Raw genomic sequence first — 20,469 nt, 5'->3', positions numbered from 1 at the left:
GACCTACACTCATCAGAATATGCTATTCACTGGAAGGAGCACGTGTGCCCGAGTGGATAAGGCGCCTACTCATAATACATAAGTTGTGAGTTCGAGCCCCGCTTGTGCCAACGTGTTGTGTCCTTGGGCAAGGCACTTTATCCTCATTGCCTACTTGGGGGATGTGGTTGGGTTGGATTGGATGTTTGTATAGTTGTTTGTTTCAATGTTGCAATATTGGCGCTGATTAAGCTGCTGCCTGCAAATTGCATTGTGTCTGTTTAGGTGTGTTTAATGTACAATTCTAGCAATTTGACCTGCGAGTCACGATTAGAGTTTGAAATAAAAACCTTCCTTTTTTAACTGATTATAATGCACCGATTTCCACGCAGCAAAGCAGCGTCGACGGCGAGCGTGAAGCGCGTGGAGCTAGTGCTAGATATTTAGACAGTTAAATTGGCATAAATTTACAGTCAAAAATGGTTACATAACATTATATAAGCAGGCAATTCAAGTTCATGATGGCAGTCAATACTTGACATATTGCTCAGTTGTAGTTGATCAAGAGATGCTTCTTCCTGTGTCTACAAGTGTTCATTAGTTCATTCATTTTATACTTATAATATAAAGTCTGTATATTTATAATATAGGGTGCACAACTTATAAGTTCCCCCTAATGCTTTTTGAAATAAATCGAAATTATTTAACGAAATGTAAAATTGTAAAAACTTGTGAGTAACCTTATTTGTTTTACAAATCTGGGCCAATTAGTAGTGTCACACATCATTGCGTTTGGTCACAATGGTTCATTATGTGAAAAAGAGGGATTTTTCAAAGTTGCACCTGAATCCATAGGAGTCAATTGTCAAACAATACAGTATGTTAGGCCTGTCCATGTGTTTGTAATGGAAACTTAATTTTGTTCTCAATTTTCGAATTACATTAGGCGCAACTCCCATACGACAAGCAATATCTTTCACTGGTACATTTTCATCCAGCAAACCTATTGCTCGACTAGCTGCGAAGAAATTCGGGCACACACGGCATTATTAAAATGTGACTTTTCACATGTGATGAACTACTGGCGATGTGGTCGTGGTCTATTCTCACTGCAGTACATATCCCTTCCATCTAAGCCATTTATCATTAAAAAGAAAAAGAATTAAACACCTGCTTTGCTTTTTAAAAAGAAGAAAAAGAATACCAAAGATTAAGTTTTCATTTACAAACACATGAATATCCCTGGCCTACTGTATTGTTTGAGAATTGAGTCCTATGGACTCAGATGCAACTTTTCACACTGTTTAAAACGGTCTCTTTTTTTTACATAATGAACCATTGTGACTGAACGCAATGATGTGTGACGCTGAAATTTGGTCCACATGTGTAAAACAAATAAGGCTACCCATATCTTTTAATATTTTTTGATTTATTTAAAAAAGTATTTAGGGGGGAACTTATAAGTTGTGGACCCTATATATATGATAGCAAATCTTATGGGAAGTGTAAGATTAATTCTCTGGTCATACATCATGTAGGTGTTCACTTTGCATTCGCAGATTACATTTACTCACCTGAAATCTCTTGACACAAAGTACTGCAATTGCAGGAGCTCCGTCTCGCACAAATCGGGTCATCTTGGGGTCATAGATGTGTTCCATTAAACAAGATAATACTCTGTAAAAACAAACAGGGATTTAACGTATAATAATGTAATATTTGTAAGAGAAAAGGAGACTCATTATTTGAAGAAGTAATCATTTAGTGTTCAGCAAATATTTTCTCATGGAAATGCAAAGTATTTTTTAAAAATAAAACAAAGTCAAGGACAGTATCCCCACCCCCCCCACACACACACAAAACAAAATTTTAATGAATTTTTTTAATGAAACAAACATACCAAAATGTGTCCAAAATGTACAATATTATTTCAAAAATTCACCGAATGTTAAGTTACATCAATAAAATAACACATTGGCATCATAAGCATATTTCCAAGCTCCCTATCTCATGAATTTCACATCACTATAAACTTCCCCATCAATTGGCTATTCCATTTGATATGCACACCCCCACTGAGGAAGATTTTGCAATTCCAACCAAATAATTCAAGAGCTTAAATAATTCCAGATCCAACCATTTACATCCGCAAAAAGTGGAAAAAGATATTGAAGATTTTGAACATTCCAATTAACATTCTCTTATTTCAGGCCAAATTTGGTAAAATTCAACTAGATTTTTATAAAATTTCAACTGGAACATATCACCAAACTGACAATGAGCAACTAGAATTGAGATGGTGGCATTGTAATCTTCCAAACGGAGTGGGTGTGGAATTTAAATGGAACAGCCCATTCTGATGACTTACTTTCCATCTCCACCTTGCTCTTCACTACAGACAGCCTGTCTTACTTCTTCACAAGCTCTCTGTAAGGCGGGGTCGATACGATAGTCGTCTCCCGCATCGGTCTCTTTCACAAGCTCTTCCAACTAAAACAGAAAACACATCAAGAATTTCTTCAGTGTATTTTGTCAAGTAATCAAGTGAAAAATTCTTTACAAAATGAGATAATAACCACAGATTATAGAAGAATAAACTTCTATAAGGCCAAATAAAAAAATTCTTTTGCATCCGCCTCTCTCCTTACTTTATGGGATCAGTCCATATATTTTTTCAATTTTCATATTAAGTTTTAATACTTGTCTTAAGGCGACAAAAAAACAAAACACCCAACCCTGTCTTACGGACAGACAAACTTTTCAAGTAAAGTCGGTCAGGAGTCTTTTGTTTATTTTTATTTTCTGGAGGCTAAAATGACCTAAAATATCACCACAAACTTTAAAAGCTAGCAAAAATTTAATGATTTTTTGCAAGGATATTTTCAAAAATGTTTTCCAGAAATTTTTAGTCAAAATCAATAAATTTTGGCCAAAAAAACTGCTGATTTAACATGATTTTAGCAAAACTAAAAAAATACAAATTCTCCCAATATGCAAAATCTGGGTCGGTCTGGGCCAAAAAAAACTGGGGTATTTTTTTAGTCGCCTTAGTAAAATGTTAATGCTGATACACAAGTTTATTAGTCAGCATGAAACAGTGTAATGGATTGTATATCTGTATTATAATAGAATTTGCATTACTGTATTCATTCCAATAAGCGCCCAGGGCACTTAACAAAGTCATTTTGGGTGGGCACTTATTTTTACCTGGTTTACTTAATTTTTCGTAAGTGGTGTTGATTAGAGACAAATTTATGTATGTTATAAAAGGGTACTGAGACATTCTAGTAGCTTTTCTGATGTAGAAAATGTATTGCAAGTTTACACAGGACTTGTAGTCTTCCAGCTATTTCACCGCATCGACATTCTGTCACTTCAACATTGATGGTACCCTTTAGCAAATTGGAAATTTCCTGGGTGGGCGCTTATTGAGGCACAGGCACTTATTGGAACAAATACGGTATATTAACTGACTCGCTATGAATTAAACACCTGGCCATGTGTATCACACAGAGGCCCAGTTTAAATATGTATATATAATTTTATGACTTGCAACTCGCAGATACAGGAAAACCCGGTTTTAAACTTTATTACGGTAATAAACTATTGCCAACACTTCGATGTAATATGGAATCAAATGAATCTCTTATCACACTATCAATTGTTTTATATATTATTATTACTGCACATTCATTTATACAAGAAGCCAAAACATTGAAATTTGACTTACTGTTCCTGCAAAATAAATGACAATTTTTTGAAGTCTGCTATTCAAAACATATGACAAATTTCATTTATAAATCATAATTATGCACAAACTAAAAATACTTCCATTAAGAAATCTGTTGAATGGTAAATTATCCTGAAGGTAGAATTGTGGAGTTAAGGATCTACTTAGTATTCGAATACATTATACGAACACCTGCAAGCAGGAATACCCCAATTGCGTTTGTGTGTGATTTTACATATTGGCAGAATTTATATTATTTTTTAATCCTCCTTGTATTCTTGCATCACTTGTATTTTGCGTAATTTGCTGAATAAAGGTTGATAACAACACTTATCAGTTGTATTCAATCCTTTGGGAAGGTTATTTTTAATATCCCTACAAGGAAAGTATGCTAAATGTATGCATGCAAATTATTAAGGAATAAAGCTAAATATTTGTATATATTCAACAGGCCTTGTCATTTGAGTGCTCTCGCTCTCCACCACTTTCCCAAACTCTATTGAGTGATTTTCATTTCGCCATAGATGCTAAATATCGCTTACTGCTAATCACCCTAAATTGAATCCAATTTACATTCAAGTTTCAGCGCTTTTTTTGTCTTTTTTTGTATTAAATTCAACACAAAAAGTTCATATCTCGCCACGCTAATTCTACTACAGGCCTACATACACACTGTACCCTATATTCAAACAATTTGTGAAAATGTTGCAAATAGCTGCAATTTGTTTTTTTTTAAAGATTCCAGCTTCTAAGGGGGGCACATCAGACAACCCAATTCTCCGCAGACATATTCACCTTACCAATTGTCTACACATGTAAACAACTTTTTGTAAAAATGTTGTACCAATTAAGGCTTCATTTAATGATTTTGAACAAATTTCCAAATTCTGAGGGCGCACATCCACTCTCAGACAGGCATTACGTCGCAAAAGCACAATGTGGCACTTGCGTTTGAAACGGTTTTTGGCAGACAGCCTATACTTGCATTTAAGCCAGGTGCACTTAATGGAGTATATTTCATTTTTTACATAACATTAATGTAGGGCTTCTAGGAATATGCAATTGTGTTATTTGTGGTGCAATTTGCATATTTTGGCTCCAAATGTGGTTTTTGACATTTTGGGGTAAATTTTTTTACTGCAATTTTGACCAATTTTTCGCAATTTGTAGAGTCCCTTGACCTAGAGTGAAGTACTGCAACCATAAAAAAATTGGGGAAAAAATTACAATTTTGTATCCAAATGGGGCAGATTTGTAACTTGTGTTCACTTCAAAATCTATTTAAGATATAGACTTGTGTATAAAACCAATGCATTTTTAGATCTTAAATAGATTATGCATTTAGACAGTCTATTCGCAAAATGAAAAGTAAGGGAACCTGTACAAAATGTAATGCATGGCCGTGTAATTTGATGAAATGAGCTGGTGTCACGGTTGTCTGATATGATCATTTATTAGTTTTTCAAACAAAACATCATGTACAACCTAATTTTAGGCTTGAACAGCTTAAAGCAGTAAATGTATACAGATGCTTTTGAGTCATTTTCAACTTTAATTTCCCCTTATTCACAACATTATTCACTTTCACAGCATTTTTTAAAGCTTTTTCGGATATAAAATGTATCTATTTATGACAAGATTGGTGGCACTATTTAGATACTGGAAATTACTCTTTCAGGCTTTTGATACAAATAATTCCTTTTATTTTTGGATGAAATGTGTTTATAAAATTTCTTTGTTGCTTATTTCACCTATTTCACCTGTTTTAATGGCAGTATTGATTACCTACCCCTTGTAAATTAAGAAATATGATTTATGATAAATAGCGCCACCTACAACCGTGGTGTATCATGTTGCACAGGATTCTCTTCTATGGTGTCACATTCACCTGCTTAACACTTAAACAAGCAAACTGGAATTGCCTATATTGACAATTGATGCTATCTGGTGTTCAAACACTTGTATCACTTTGCTACATATGTTCAGGGCATGAAAAATTCCCACCCATTATCTGCATATATGTAGTTGTTGTCTGCTATAACGCTTCAATACATTGATACTACCAGTTACATATATCCTGAACAAGATAAACTGTGAATACGATTTCTAAAAATAAAAAAATTAAAAAAAGGGGGGGGGAAGGTTAAGTCACAAAATTATAAAAATAGAGCTAATGTGAGGTTCTGCTACATGAGGGTTATCTACATCTTCTGTGATAGTTTCATAGTGAAATTTATATATTATCATAAAAGGAACAAATTTTGAAAAAGTCCAGGGAATGGCTGGAGCGAACACCGAACACCTCTAAGGGGGAAAATGTCTGAATGCAATTTGGACAATTACACAAGTTACACCTCATTCTATTGATACTGCATGAACAAAACAACCTTCTTTGCCATTTATCTTGAAATGTAGTCAAATGTGACAACCACCTTTTAGAACTAGCATCCTCAACTTTGTTAGAGAGATAGGCCTAAAATAGTGCTATATATACAATACAACAATCATACAACTTACCGCCTTGATACAACTGGCTCCAAGTTTCTTGTTCTCCTTGGCGTGTTCCATGAGGCAGTGTAGAGTACGTCCTTCCCTCTGTAAGCCGCCCTCACATAAGTCGTTTATCTCCTGCCGACAACCAAACACCACTTCCGGATTGATGAGGTAGTCACTCATCAGACTCCTACGAGTGTCTATGAGTTCCGCATCACATTCCCCGCTTATTCTTCGACCTATATACAAAACGAAATAGATGAGTTTGTTACGGTACTGTTCAGAGAACTTTTCTGAATTTTGTTAGTGCTTGTGAAATTCCATGACTCTTGTCTCTTCTCTGGAATTTCCATAACCAATCCAAATTCCATGACTTTTCCCATGATTTCTGCTGATTACAGTTTAGTAACTGCCATAACTTTCCAAGAGTCTGTGGGAACTCCGTAAAATGCTGGTTTCATACATTGCACTTTTCTGCAGTGACATGACTATGAAAGCATGTGGTGCCGCTCAACAACGCTCTGTGTTCATTGGCCAAAAATTGTATCCTATTCTCATACATCGGAGTTGACCTGCCGCTTTGGGCAGAGCGGTGGAGTGATCAATATATCGGCTTGCCGCTGGTCAACGCTAGTATTTCTGGTGCGACTGCACAGTGAAGCAAAATCGTCGTCAGTGCGGCAGGAAATCATGAAAACCAGCATAAGGCCATGGAAAAATAGTTCTTTGGTAAGGGTTGCATGCCAATCACAAATTTAAGTTGGTCGGTCACAAAATATTTTTAATAATCTTTTTTGCATGTTGAAATATGGGGACTTTTTTTGGTTTTGCTCCCAGAGGCCTCAAATTTTGTTGGGTCAGAGTCCTAAGCAATGGTCGGTTGAGAAACCCTAACCAAACAATGGGCTATTCCAGTTGAAATCCATACACCCCCTATGGAAGACCTGATCTTAATCTTCCACACAGGGAGTGTGAATTTCAAATGGGGTTGCCTAAGTGGGCAAACTCCATTTGAAATCTACACCCCCTGTGTGGGAGATTAAGGTCATGTCTTCCACCGGGGGTGTATGGATTTCAACTGGAATAGCCCAATTATATTCCAATAAAATGCTTCCCTTCCCTTCGTTTTTTCTTACCTCTTTTCTTTTGCAGCTTCCAGACATACAAGCAGGTAGGATAGTCTGGCCTCTTTCTTATGATTAGCCTGCGGTCTGCAATTGTTCTTGCGGATTTCTTCTTTACATTTCTTCTGCAGGGCATAGTTGGCTTTGTAGTCTTCAGCGATGACTTGCTGTCTTGTTGTCAGCTTCTCTTTACACTGAAAAACAAACAACAGAATTGAATAATTGAATTGAATTGCACTACTGGAGTCCTGGGTTCAAGCCCCAGCTGTGCACAAGGACTGTATACACACTTGGTTTATCCTGATCCATGCTTGCTCTAGCAGGTTTTTCTCTGGGATCTCCAGTTTCCTCCAGCTTTCAAAATCGGTGAATAGTTGTTTGGTTATCAAAAACTTCTTTCACCCAATGGAATTTGCGGAGTTTCAGAGATAATTGGTGGATGTTACAATAGAAGTGTGGATAGGTTTTCACTAGGGTCGGCTGCTGCAACCGACCTAGTTGATGCGATCTGATTCTGATGATTCACCAGTGGCAGCAAAATTATAGCACTTTGAAAAATATGCTGTATTAATCCAATTTTATTTATATTTTTATTTATTTTTGGTAAGACTGATAGACAGTGTAGAGGCCTTGAAGAATGGTAAAATATCCACTTGCCAGTTGGGCAAGTCCACATCGAAATACAATTGCCTATCTTGATATTTTACTTGCCCTGGTCTTTGCACACGTTTATTCACCGTAAAAGAAGTCAGGGCATACAGAGCACTACCTAGCGGTGGTGGTACTCAAATATTGAGACAAATACAGCTGACACACAAAAGGAATGGTGTGGGTTCTATAAAGGAGATCTCAAGCCTTCATATAAGGGGCATCATTTCCACCTGTGTGCATGATTTTTCTCGGAAGGGGGTTAATGTCTGAAACATTTGTTTTAACATAGAATTTGCCTTAACTTAAAGAACCATATTATCTTTGGAAATATAAATGCGATTACTGGTTTTCTTGAATATTAAAAATTAGAATGCAGAAAAAACACAATAAAAATGCATGTTTTTGGCCCTAACTTCATAAATTTGGCAAAATAGAAAAATTTAACATTTATTGCCACTAAATGTAGGAATGAGCTATGTTTCATTTGGCAGAAGTTGATATTTTTTTATCTCAAAAAAATAGTCCTGTATTTTTCTGGAATGGGGAGTAGTATTCATACTGTAAATGCAATACTCGGTACCCTTCACTGCCTAAATCACCAATAAAATGCTTCAAAAATTTCTACCATTGATAAATAAAAGATGTAATGTTAATTAGCTATGGATAATATCACTTGTATCAAATAGCACTGGTGCTTGAAAATTTGTTCAACCATGCAAGTTCAAGGTAGAATTAATTGTTTTTTTACTCGTCCTTTTCCACATTTAATCCACAACAATAATTGCATTTTTATTAAATGCCTCTGTTAATGTCTAGTGCACTTTTATGACCCCACTATAAAATGTCTTAAATTATGGCAATTGCACCCAGATTCTCCGAATTCAATTTTCACAAAATTTTGATTGTCTTACATTCAGAAAAAAACAAGAAGTAAATAAAACAAAGAGTTTCTGGATCGGTGAAATAATCACTGAAATTTCATTTCAATGAAAATGGGGCACAGCTTATAGATGCAAGTCGACTGCTCAGTGCCAGAAGTGAGTTAGTGCCATAGCTGCCCTAAGAACATTTGGCAATTTACACACAGTATATTGTACTCATCTACACACAGCAGCAACCAATGGCAGCTATTGCACTTACCCACTTCTGGCACTGAGCAGTCAAAGTATAATTTTACTCCTTCAGATCAATTTACTACTCTGATCAATACAAAAACCCGCAATTTTCTAAATTCTGAGATAAGTCTAGTTTACTTGCAATGGGTCCCACATTATTATCAGTCTTGTATTGTACAAAAGGTTATATTTGTAACGGCTTTATTTTCGCAAATTTCGTAAATAGAATTCCAACCGCGAAATTAACACCTCATAAATAAATAATTATGTATTGGGAGTATAAAGCAGGACTTGGCAATTGTAAAATAACATCCGCAAAAAAATATCTCCCTCACTACAAATTGCAAAAATAACTGCACGCTAAAATTACCAGCCACACAGTAATAGCAGCAATACAGATGTTAGCATTATTAGATTACTGAATCTATACTTCCAGCTCTGGTAAATACGACAACAGAGCATGGAGGTATATAAATAAATGGAGAATGATCGCCAGAATTCTAATCTCCTAAGTGGAGATTATCCCGTTACCTCTATTCAATGAGTCACCAAACTTGAATTGACCAGCCACTTCAGCCAAGCTATTGATCTCCACGATGGTTATGAGCCTCTACCATGGTTCATTGATTGTCACTCCCAAAATTTCCTCACAGGAATTGACCCTACATTGACCTGCATCGGAAGCCTTGTAAAAGAGACTGTATAATGACGTCAGCTAGTCAATCAGCTAGTTCAAAGTCACCAGTTTTGATAGCTTATAGTTTCAATGTATGATCGTGTGAAAACCCAAGAAATTTGGATGTTCTGTTCTCAAGTTATGAAACTGTTTTCTACACTAGTTGTGCCGTAACTTGGCAAATATACTAGTTTTCATGTTCATATATTAAGCTGTGAAGGGGGTCTGAGAGAGTACAAATATAGTGCAAATGAAAGCAAAACGTTTTTACCAAAAAAAAAAAAAAAAATTATGTTGGGCCAATTTGGGCCATTTGAGTTACTGAAATAGCAAAATTTACCGGAAGTACTTCGAATTCAAGCAAAAGTGATGATCAGAAAATCTTTTCTAGAGAGAAATCTAAATATATGGAATGTATAGGCCCTACATACTTTGTTTAAACAGTTTCTCATAGTTTAGTGTATGATAACCGTGATTTTGGTTGAAGCTTGGGTCAAATTGATTGAGTGCCATGACGGATATGTCATGTTATTGTTTTTAAACTTTTAATTCTGTATTGTCATGAAATCGTATAGGCCGCCTAAATCATCATCATTAAACTTCTCATTGTATAATAAATAATTATCAGTATTTAGGCTTTCTGAGATAAGTCTAGTTTACTTGCAATGGGTCCCACATTATTATCAGTCTTGTATTGTACAAAAGGTTATATTTGTAACGGCTTTATTTTCGCAAATTTCGTAAATAGAATTCCAACCGCGAAATTAACACCTCATAAATAAATAATTATGTATTGGGAGTATAAAGCAGGACTTGGCAATTGCGAAAATAACATCCGCAAAAAATATCTCCCTCACTACAAATTGCAAAAATAACTGCACGCGAAAATTACCAGCCACACAGTAATAGCAGCAATACAGATGTTAGCATTATTAGATTACTGAATCTATACTTCCAGCTCTGGTAAATACGACAACAGAGCATGGAGGTATATAAATAAATGGAGAATGATCGCCAGAATTCTAATCTCCTAAGTGGAGATTATCCCGTTACCTCTATTCAATGAGTCACCAAACTTGAATTGACCAGCCACTTCAGCCAAGCTATTGATCTCCACGATGGTTATGAGCCTCTACCATGGTTCATTGATTGTCACTCCCAAAATTTCCTCACAGGAATTGACCCTACATTGACCCGCATGCGGAAGCCTTGTAAAAGAGACTGTATAATGACGTCAGCTAGTCAATCAGCTAGTTCAAAGTCACCAGTTTTGATAGCTTATAGTTTCAATGTATGATCGTGTGAAAACCCAAGAAATTTGGATGTTCTGTTCTCAAGTTATGAAACTGTTTTCTACACTAGTTGTGCCGTAACTTGGCAAATATACTTAGTTTTCATGTTCATATATTAAGCTTTTAAGGGGGTTTGAGGGAGTTCAAATATAGTGCAAATGAAAGCAAAACGTTTTTACCTTCCGATTGTGAAAGAATCATGTTGGGCCGATTTCGGCCATTTGTGTCTCGAGGGAGCACTATCTATCGGAATTACCTCGGAATTCTAGCAAAAGTGATGATCAGAAAATCTTTTCTAGAGAGAAATCTAAATATATGGAATGTATAGGCCCTACATACTTTGTTTAAACAGTTTCTCATAGTTTAGTGTATGATAACCGTGATTTTGGTTGAAGCTTGGGTCAAATTGATTGAGTGCCATGACGGATATGTCATGTTATTGTTTTTAAACTTTTAATTCTGTATTGTCATGAAATCGTATAGGCCGCCTAAATCATCATCATTAAACTTCTCATTGTATAATAAATAATTATCAGTATTTAGGCCTAAATGATTATTAATATTATTAGGAGGCTATCATTTGCGGTTCCAAATATACGGGGGGGGGGGGTCATAACTTGTTGGAAAAAAAAGTCATAATTCAATTTTTCATGACCATAATGTAGGGAGTCACAAGATGACAACAGATAAGGTGTTTCTTTTTTCAAAAAGACTGATTTCTTGATGCAATTTAAGCACTCAATTTTCTGTCAAAAATGAGATTTTGATATCAAAATTTTATGAAACATGAGCACTTTCCAATAAGTATAAACTTCAGTTTACCCCATTGAAATCAATGGCCAGTGAAGCAGACTTCACAATGTAATCAGCTTAGCATAATCAATATAAACCTGAAATTGCCTATTCAACAATAATTGGTCATAACCAACGTAGTACAAAAGAGGCTTGGCTGGATCATTCTCCATTTATTTATATACCTCCATGAACAGAGTATCAGTAAATATCCAGCTATTATTGTTTCTAGAATCTAATGGCTCATCATCGCATCACGACCTTTGCGTGGCAAAATAGGGCATCGCTAGGATATCAAACAAGCTCATCTCTCCAGTCACAGTTCCTTAACCCCAATATGCTTCTACACTCAAAGAATGACCTTTGGATGTATTGGGTACAAAATCTCATGCTCCACAACTTGAGCTCAAAATGTGAGCTACGCTTGTTTAACCCTTTCCACTGCAGACGACAAGTTTCAAAAAAAAAAAAATTCAAAATTCAAAAATTTGAGAATTTGAGAATTTTCATGAACATATTTGGAATCAGCATGAAAAATGAATGAAAATGAGTACAAACAAGCCTAGTATTGGTTCAGTGGTTCTTGAGATAGCTCTTGATATTGTGAGAAAATATCTAAAAACTTGACTTTTTATCCTGAAGCCTATGGCTAGCATGCAGAGCATTAATGGGGGGGGGGGGCATTGATCTCGGTCACTGGGGATGAGAGTATATTGGCTCATAGTGTATAACTTTGCCTGAGGCGTACACAGGTAAATTTGTGATGGTATCATTATTTGAAATGGTTCGGTAATCTCCATCCTACTTGTTTTTCCAAAGAGTAAAGGATGGGATTATGATCAGGTCTTCAGTCAAAAACAAGTCATTGACTCTGCATGCTAGCCATAAAAAGTCCACGTTTGGAGATATTTTCTCAAAATATCAAGAGCTATCTTACGAACCACTGAACCAATACTAGGCTTGTTTGTACTCATGAAAATTTACAATTCTGAAATTTTTTAATTAAAAAGAAAATTGAAATTTGTCGTCTGCAGTTGCCACCCACACGGAGTGGGCTAAATGCCAGTCAAATAGGAAGATTCAATGACAAGATATTAATAATGTAACGTTTTCTTCACCATCACAAAGCTTTTGACAGAATTACTAAAAATTAGCACTTTAATCTAGACGACTATTCTGATAAGAAAGTACTAACTCAGTTTCAATCTCTATGGCCATCGACAAGCCAAACACAAACTGGGCTTGAGTTCACTTAAGCCCAATTATTGTAAGTTGAGAATTGAAATGCTGGTTTGTGTTGCACACATGCATATTTGTAAGTTTGTTTGTGTATGATGGGTTATGGGATGGTGGGGGTGTGTGTGGAGAGGGATTGTATGTATGTTTGTAAACACCAGCAAACAAGACACACACCAGAAATTCTGCGTAGCAGCGGAGGCAATGAAATGTGGACGTCCACAGTTCCCAAGTTAGCAATGTAGTATCAGTCTGCACTTGGACAGCTAATACAGGGTCCATGGTAAGGTAAATACAACTCAAATGTGTGTGTGTGCCCGCAGTTGCATAGTGAGAACTCATTGCCAGTGTTTACAGTACACATGTCCCCGCATACAAAAGCAAAACAATACTTACATCGTCGCTCATATCCTCTTGAAATTTGTGCTTCAGCAGACATTTGTAGACCCTGCCAGAACCAGCCTGTTGTTTCTCGCAAAACCTCTCACGGTCGTCTTTACAGGCAAAATAGAGGGCTCTGTCCAGGTGATAATCGTTGGCCGATAGCTCAGCAACACGCAAAATCTGTTTCTTACAAGAGTCGCCAAGATCTTTCACTTTCTTTTCTAGACAATGGATAGTTTCTCCTTGATTGTGAGGCTGTGTGTAAAAAAAGAACGTGCTAGTTAAACAATATTCTAAGCACTAGAAAAAAACGCGAATTTGGGAAGTCAAAAAACGCACCACGGTTTGGTTCAGTCTGGATTTCCCTTTTAAAAGGGAATATTGTTCTCACTTTTCATGGAAGCTTTAAAAGAGAGCACATCCAGGACTCAGTTTTACAAAGGGGGGTCATACCTTTGTGGCATTTTGAGACATGTCCATTTCAGACCAAAAAGCAAGTCAGCTGTAAGTAAGATACCATAAACGTTCGCCTAATGGCGCTATGGGCTCCCTTGACATAATGTGGAATTTTAGGCACACCCTAAAAGTGCCCTCCCATAAAATCCCAACCAGCAAATTAGGGTACGGAACTTTAATTCTTGTTAGGATTTCAGAGGAGGGAGCTCTCTATTTGCACATGAAATTTACCCCAAGGCAAAGGAGCCCAGGTGCGACATTTGGCGAACGTTTACGGTAGATTATATAGGTTGATACCATTTCATGGTTCAGCAAACATAACAGAAGGCAGCCTTACCATGTCATCGTCTGTATCCTGTACACTGCCGCATTTCTTGCTTTGTATATCATCCTTACACTCTTCATAGAAGCCTTGTATCAGCCTGTAATCACTGAATGTAATCGCCTTCATGCGGTTGAGGTACTGGCGACACTGCGTGTTGGTCACGTTTTCCATGACTTCGTACAGACACGGGAGCACGACGCCTTGACCCTTATCTAATGCTTTGCAATCCGAGAACTGATGGAGTGAAAAATAACGAAAACTGAATTAGTTACAAAATAAATGTTACTAGTAGTGGTAGACACTGTGACATTTGTAAACACACAAAAAAGCATGGTATGGATGGATTATGATTTTGCCTTCTTGACCACAATTTAGGCCTATTATAACAATCAGATTTGATTGACCTATCAGAAGCTCTCTCTCTCTCTCTCTCTCTCGCTCTCTTTCTATTGCACTTACATTGTAGCATGTGACACTCTAAAACAGAGATGCCCATGTCAACTTATCCTGAAATGGCTACACATTTCCTGAAAATGTACCAAAAAAGCCTGTACTTCGTGCAAAACCATCTTGGAAAATGTGCTGAAACCAGGAAATTTGCTGAAGACCGGCATCTCTATCTGCTCAACAGATTTGAAGATCACTCACTTGACAGGGACACATTTTTGCATAGGTTTGTTTGACACTTACAGACCCTCAATTCATGGCAGTGTTGACTTCTTACATGATTTTGTGTACCAGTATACAGAACTAATTTAATAGTCTGACATGAACCAGAAAAAAAAAAGATTGCTTTCACATTTACCATGCAGAGACGATATCTTACACTTCCCATAATGCATTACTCCCACTTCAATTGTCTGTACTGATTTGCCACCTAGAGCAACATGGGTCTATAGAGACAAAATGTACCTCAATAAACAGAGCACATCCAGATCTTGTAAATTATGTTATTTCATGACTGTCAAGGTCAACCCATGATTTAGCCAGTCTATTCTCAACATGAAGACAAGTGGAGTGTACAAAGAATATGAGTGTCATTTGATGAAATGAGATGATCATGTTGCAAAGGATTCTGGGAAGGGCAAATTATCTTCTATGACACATATACTTGTTCTAAAAATGTTCAAATCAGAATTTTGATGAATTTCAGGGTGTTCTGATTTACCATCTCACTGATTGTCATTTTACTTATTTTGTTCCGTTTCAGAAACGCCTGAATTTGACAAAAATAAAACTATTAAAAATTAAGGAAGGACAACATGCGCCTTGTCCAGAAAAATGTGTGTAATACCTGACAATATTGGAGCTACCTGAACACACCGAAACCTAACCATTATCAACTGTTATCAGTTTTAAATCACTGGTGGTTGGGTTACTACTATAACATCCCAGGAAGCATGTTATGATAACACACAAGATCTATATGATCCTTGGGTTGCCTTAATACTGGGTCATCACAGCGTAAACATCACTGGTTCAACTGCAAGGTTAGAATTTCACTGAGAATTTGGAATCTGTTCAGCCTAATAGAGATTTATTTCAAAGCGGGCACCTATTTTGTAGACACTAGCATTTAAACATGCTCATCTATATGCAGCCCTCGAATTAAGGATCTGAAGGGGCACGGCAACTTTTTTAGGGCAAGTTGATAATTGCCGTGGATTTTCACTGAAAAGGCAAGGCAGCACGGCAATTTGTAATATTTCAAAAGGGCATCAAGGCAACTGTTGAAAATTTGAGAAGGGCACCAAGGCAATTTTTCAAAAGTGAATAGATGCATTACCGTCACTGAATTCGACACCAAAGTAAAATTGGACTCACAACTTTGCACTAAAACTAACCTGATTGCTTAAAAAACCTGCTTTATAATACAGTTTAATTTACTTAAATTTTGCGATCCCTAGTTCTGAGCTGCAAAACTGACTCGAAATGTAGCGATGAAACAGCTGTAACTTTGGTAGGCCTAATAATATTGATCAAATTCGCCGGGATAAAAACTATTTCGTGCAAAACATATCTAGAGATGGGCTCACATGTACAAGATAAGACGATACCGGAAGGGTATCGCCATCGGTTTGCAATGGGAAGTCAATGTTTGATAATCGAGAGAATAATTGATTTGCCCAGCGCTCAGATTTTGTTCACAACACGAGGTCGAGGAAGCTATAGTTACTAACAGCGTTTCTGATTGGTCGATAGTACGTTGAAGGTATTTCTCTGACCAATCGAGGAAATTAAATCAGATTTCTAGTAACCAGATAATGTATAAGCCGATGTGATTGGCTGAATATGTAAGCTTACGTAGGGGTAATGAATATTAATTCACAACAAACTATTGTGTATACTGTCATGACTGTGATTGATAGCTGGGTTACGATGCTCAAAATAGCGATCGTGTTCAAGATTTTCGATTTAATTTTCCACAATTTTGCTGGGATTTAACCAGTACTTGTTAATGATTAAAGGGGCAGGGCTGGCCGGCTAGGGCACCCACGGCAACTTCACTTAGGGGCACGGCAAGTGACTGCCGTCGGTAAAGGACATATTTTGAGGGCATTGCGGCAATGGGGGTGGGCACCCACGGCAATATGCCGTCGGTGCCGTGGGTTAATTCGAGGGCTGTCTATATGGACAAAATGTAAGCAAAATTAGCGAGTTCAGACATTCAGAACAGAGTGTGGGTAAAAATCTGGTGGGGTATCATGGCCGGATTTACACAGTATTTCAATGATGATTAACTTTAATTTGCACTTGATGCCAAAAATTTTTAATATTTTTTTACCAACTCAACTGATAGGTCCGAGATAGGTCCGAGTGTCCCCACAAAACTTTCATAACAAAGATCATTTGAACCTACTTTGGTAGTAAACTGTTCCTTAGAAGTGCCAGTGTTGTAAATGAAAAATAAAATCACAAAAAGTTCTGTTCAAAGTTCATTCCCATAGCTGTCTATGGGAAAATTATGTTATTGAATCCTTCGTTGCGTCAGATATTTCACCCACAATGCACTCTATCTGTTCTAAATTACTAAAATCGGCTTATTCTTGCAACCCCAATATGTCATGTATTAAATGTCCTTTTGCAATATGTTGGGTGCAGACGCACATCATACTCCTCAACTTCAGGTGAAAGTTTTGAGTCACATGATTGTTGAATGGATGTTTAAAATGAACTGTGCAGTTGGAGATGATACTATTTTGGTTCATAATGGGAGTGAAACTAAACAGATAATCTGTATATCCATTCCATCACCTTGTGAGAATAATAATCTACATAGCAGGAGATGCATGTGTATATTTTGAACTGACAAATAAACTGAAGATGAATAGGGGTTCATAGAATTGAGCACATGATGATCTAATGCAGCTTCAAGGGCATAAACTGCGAGTCCTCAAATTAATGAACCCTGTTCACATATTCCTGAACTTGAAGTGATTATATGTTATGAAAATACTAACTATCATACGTATGTAAGATGTAACATTATTAAAAATGCAATCTTTTTACTTTTTTTTCTATCCCACGCTTGTCACGGTAAGCAGCCGGAAATTAACAAAATAGGCTATTCCAGCTGAAATCCATAGTCCCCCTACGGAAGACATGACCTTAATCTCCCACACAGGGAGTGTAGATTTCAAATGGAATCACCATTTGAAATTCACACTCCCTGTATGGAAGTTTAACCCTAACCCTACCCGTGGTTTTTGGCTATCGGAAGGGAAAGAAGGAACGAAAAGGAGAGAAGATGAAGAAGAAAGTCACTTGGCACCCCCGGATTCGAACCTCGGACCCCTCGCATGCCACCACGAGAGGATCCCCAGCATGTAGCTACACAGGTGACGTTGGCCCGGCCAACGATTCCCTGGGTATATATGATTTGGTCAAATTGCGTCATCAAGTCCCATGGAATGCATGCACGCAAAGTGGTTTTAACAGTGAGCTTTAGTGAGACCTAGTTGGGTTAGGGTTAAGGTCAAATCTTCCAGGATTCAACTGGAATACAAAATGTAGCCCAAATTTGTTATTGACCAGCTCTCAACCAATCACATCTGCTTTTAGAGATAATAAATGCAAATTATTATATGAAATGAATTTTAAGCCATGGAACCAGATACCAGCAAATGCAAATTTGTGTACAATGTAAGATGCCAAAATATGATGAGTGGAAAAATTGATATTTTTTTCAAACACACATACCTTAAAATCTTTTTCTTTGGTTATATTTTTGTGTGGATACAACTGAAAATAAAGTGTGTCGTTAATAGTTATGTGATGCGTATCATCTCTGCTAGCTAAAACATAGTTTGCATTAAAAAATAATTCACCACTTCCTCTGTAGTGTAAATATACATTTCCAACTTTGTTTTTCATCTGAAATAAGTAACATTATGTGTATGCCTAGTTGTATATAATTGGCGACAACTCTCTAGTCCGAAGGTTCACTAGTCCGAAGGCTCCTTAGTCAGAAGGCCCTTAGTCCGAAGCTTCGCTGGTCTGAACACGTAATTTACCATTCGCTAGTCCGAATTCTGAAAAATGTTTGCTAGTCCAAATATTGGGTTCTCTAGTCCGAGGGTTCGCTAGTCCAAATAATAAATAAGGTTCTCTAGTCCGAATATAGAATAAGACTCGCTAAACCTAACCCTAAACCCTAACCCTTATTCTATATTCGGACTAGAGAACTTTCGGATTAGCAAACTTAATTTGGTTTTCGGACTAGCGACCCTTCGAACTCGAGAACCTTCGGGCTAGCGACCCTTCGGACTAGAGAGAAGTCTCTGTATAATTTATGATATATTTATTGGTGCATGGTACAGATATGTTACATGTAGTTTACGCTTCATGAATATGATATAGATCTATAGATACTGTGCATACCCAACCCCAATTATATTTGCCAGGAAGCAATCACATTTCCCTTTTGTTTCATATTTCTTGTTGTCATTTGTTATCAAAACCGGCACAATGTGTGCACATACATGTAGACTCTAGAGTCAATGATCAATAAGGACAGGATATTATGATATAAAATGGGCAAAATTTCCAATGAAACATGATCCAATAAATATCAGTCCCTGGTCTTAACTCAGATGAACTGGGTTGTCGTAGAACTAATAATAGACAATTATGCTGATATGTTCTGGCACATGATAAAACCAGGGTTGCTGATTTTTTTTTTAAATTTAAAGAATCAAGATTTTTTTAAATTTATTTAAATCGATTTTTTAATTTTTTATTTCAAGAACAGCTATTCCCCCATGATCAAGTCAAAAGAGACCAGTGGAATGCTGGACATATGAACAATCCTAGACACTATGCACAATCCTATCAGGTACTTACAACAAATCAAAACCTGCTTTTACATGTGAAAATTTCAAAGAAAAAAAATTGGCAAAATCATGGGAAAAAACCTGTTGAATTCTGCACTTGAAGATGATTTTTTCAATAGATAAAGTGGCATCATAGAGGTATTTTAATTGTATCCTAAAGTTGTAAAAACAATAGGAATGAAGTAAAACAGTCAATTCAATGAAGAATTAACTTACATTTATCAAGAATGGTAAAAAATTAAAAAGTTGATTTAAATCATTGATTCTTAAAAAAAATATATCATGTGATTTAAATCGCAATTTTAATCGTGATTTTAAAAATCAATGTGATTTAAATCAAACAACCCTGGATCATACAACTCAAGCCCAAACTTGATGAGGATGTGAGGGACTGACACAGAAGCATTCTGGAGGTCCAGCCATGTTGTCGCAACTTATTTTCCGATTTTATGCGATGTGTAAACTACAACCTGTTGTATCACTTTTTCCCCTTTCTAAACATGTCTCAATAGACACTTCATACTGATTCTGCTAGCAGTCTCCACAATTAAATTTGCCAGGAATTATTATCACTTGTGCAAAATAGAAATACACTATTTTGATGACTACATCTATGCAATGCCAAGTTTACACTGATTGATGTTTTCTCAAGCTCCCTCCTGGGGGTTTGCCATTCATGTTGCACAGCCAGGAATGAAATGATGCATAATTGTTGAACTTTTATTTATTTGTTGTAGATGCCAGTATTATTGCCATGTAAGTAAAACGGTATATTGACTAAATGATGTTGATCTTGTACTATCTTTTACTGCTGTGCCGCAGCAATTACAGATTTTTCATGGGTGTCCATCTTTGCTGTTGTTTACAAAAGCACACAATTACA

General features: G+C 36.6%; 1 protein-coding gene across 1 annotated transcript in view; it reads right to left on the bottom strand.

Moving 5' to 3' along the window:
- The window catches only part of LOC140136051 (Golgi apparatus protein 1-like), a 72,278-nt gene that overhangs the window by 30,659 nt on the left and 21,150 nt on the right, over positions 1-20,469 (bottom strand). Inside the window, 7 exon segments of the mRNA XM_072157754.1 lie at positions 1,554-1,606; positions 1,608-1,656; positions 2,348-2,469; positions 6,227-6,434; positions 7,339-7,520; positions 13,485-13,727; positions 14,266-14,487. Of these exon segments, the coding sequence (XP_072013855.1) occupies positions 1,554-1,606; positions 1,608-1,656; positions 2,348-2,469; positions 6,227-6,434; positions 7,339-7,520; positions 13,485-13,727; positions 14,266-14,487 (1,079 nt within the window).

This window comes from Amphiura filiformis, chromosome 16 (genome assembly GCF_039555335.1).
Source record: "Amphiura filiformis chromosome 16, Afil_fr2py, whole genome shotgun sequence".
Taxonomy (NCBI): Eukaryota; Metazoa; Echinodermata; class Ophiuroidea; order Amphilepidida; family Amphiuridae; genus Amphiura; species Amphiura filiformis.
The sequence above is the reverse complement of the archived record's forward strand: the minus strand, read 5'-3'. Positions and strand labels throughout refer to the sequence as shown.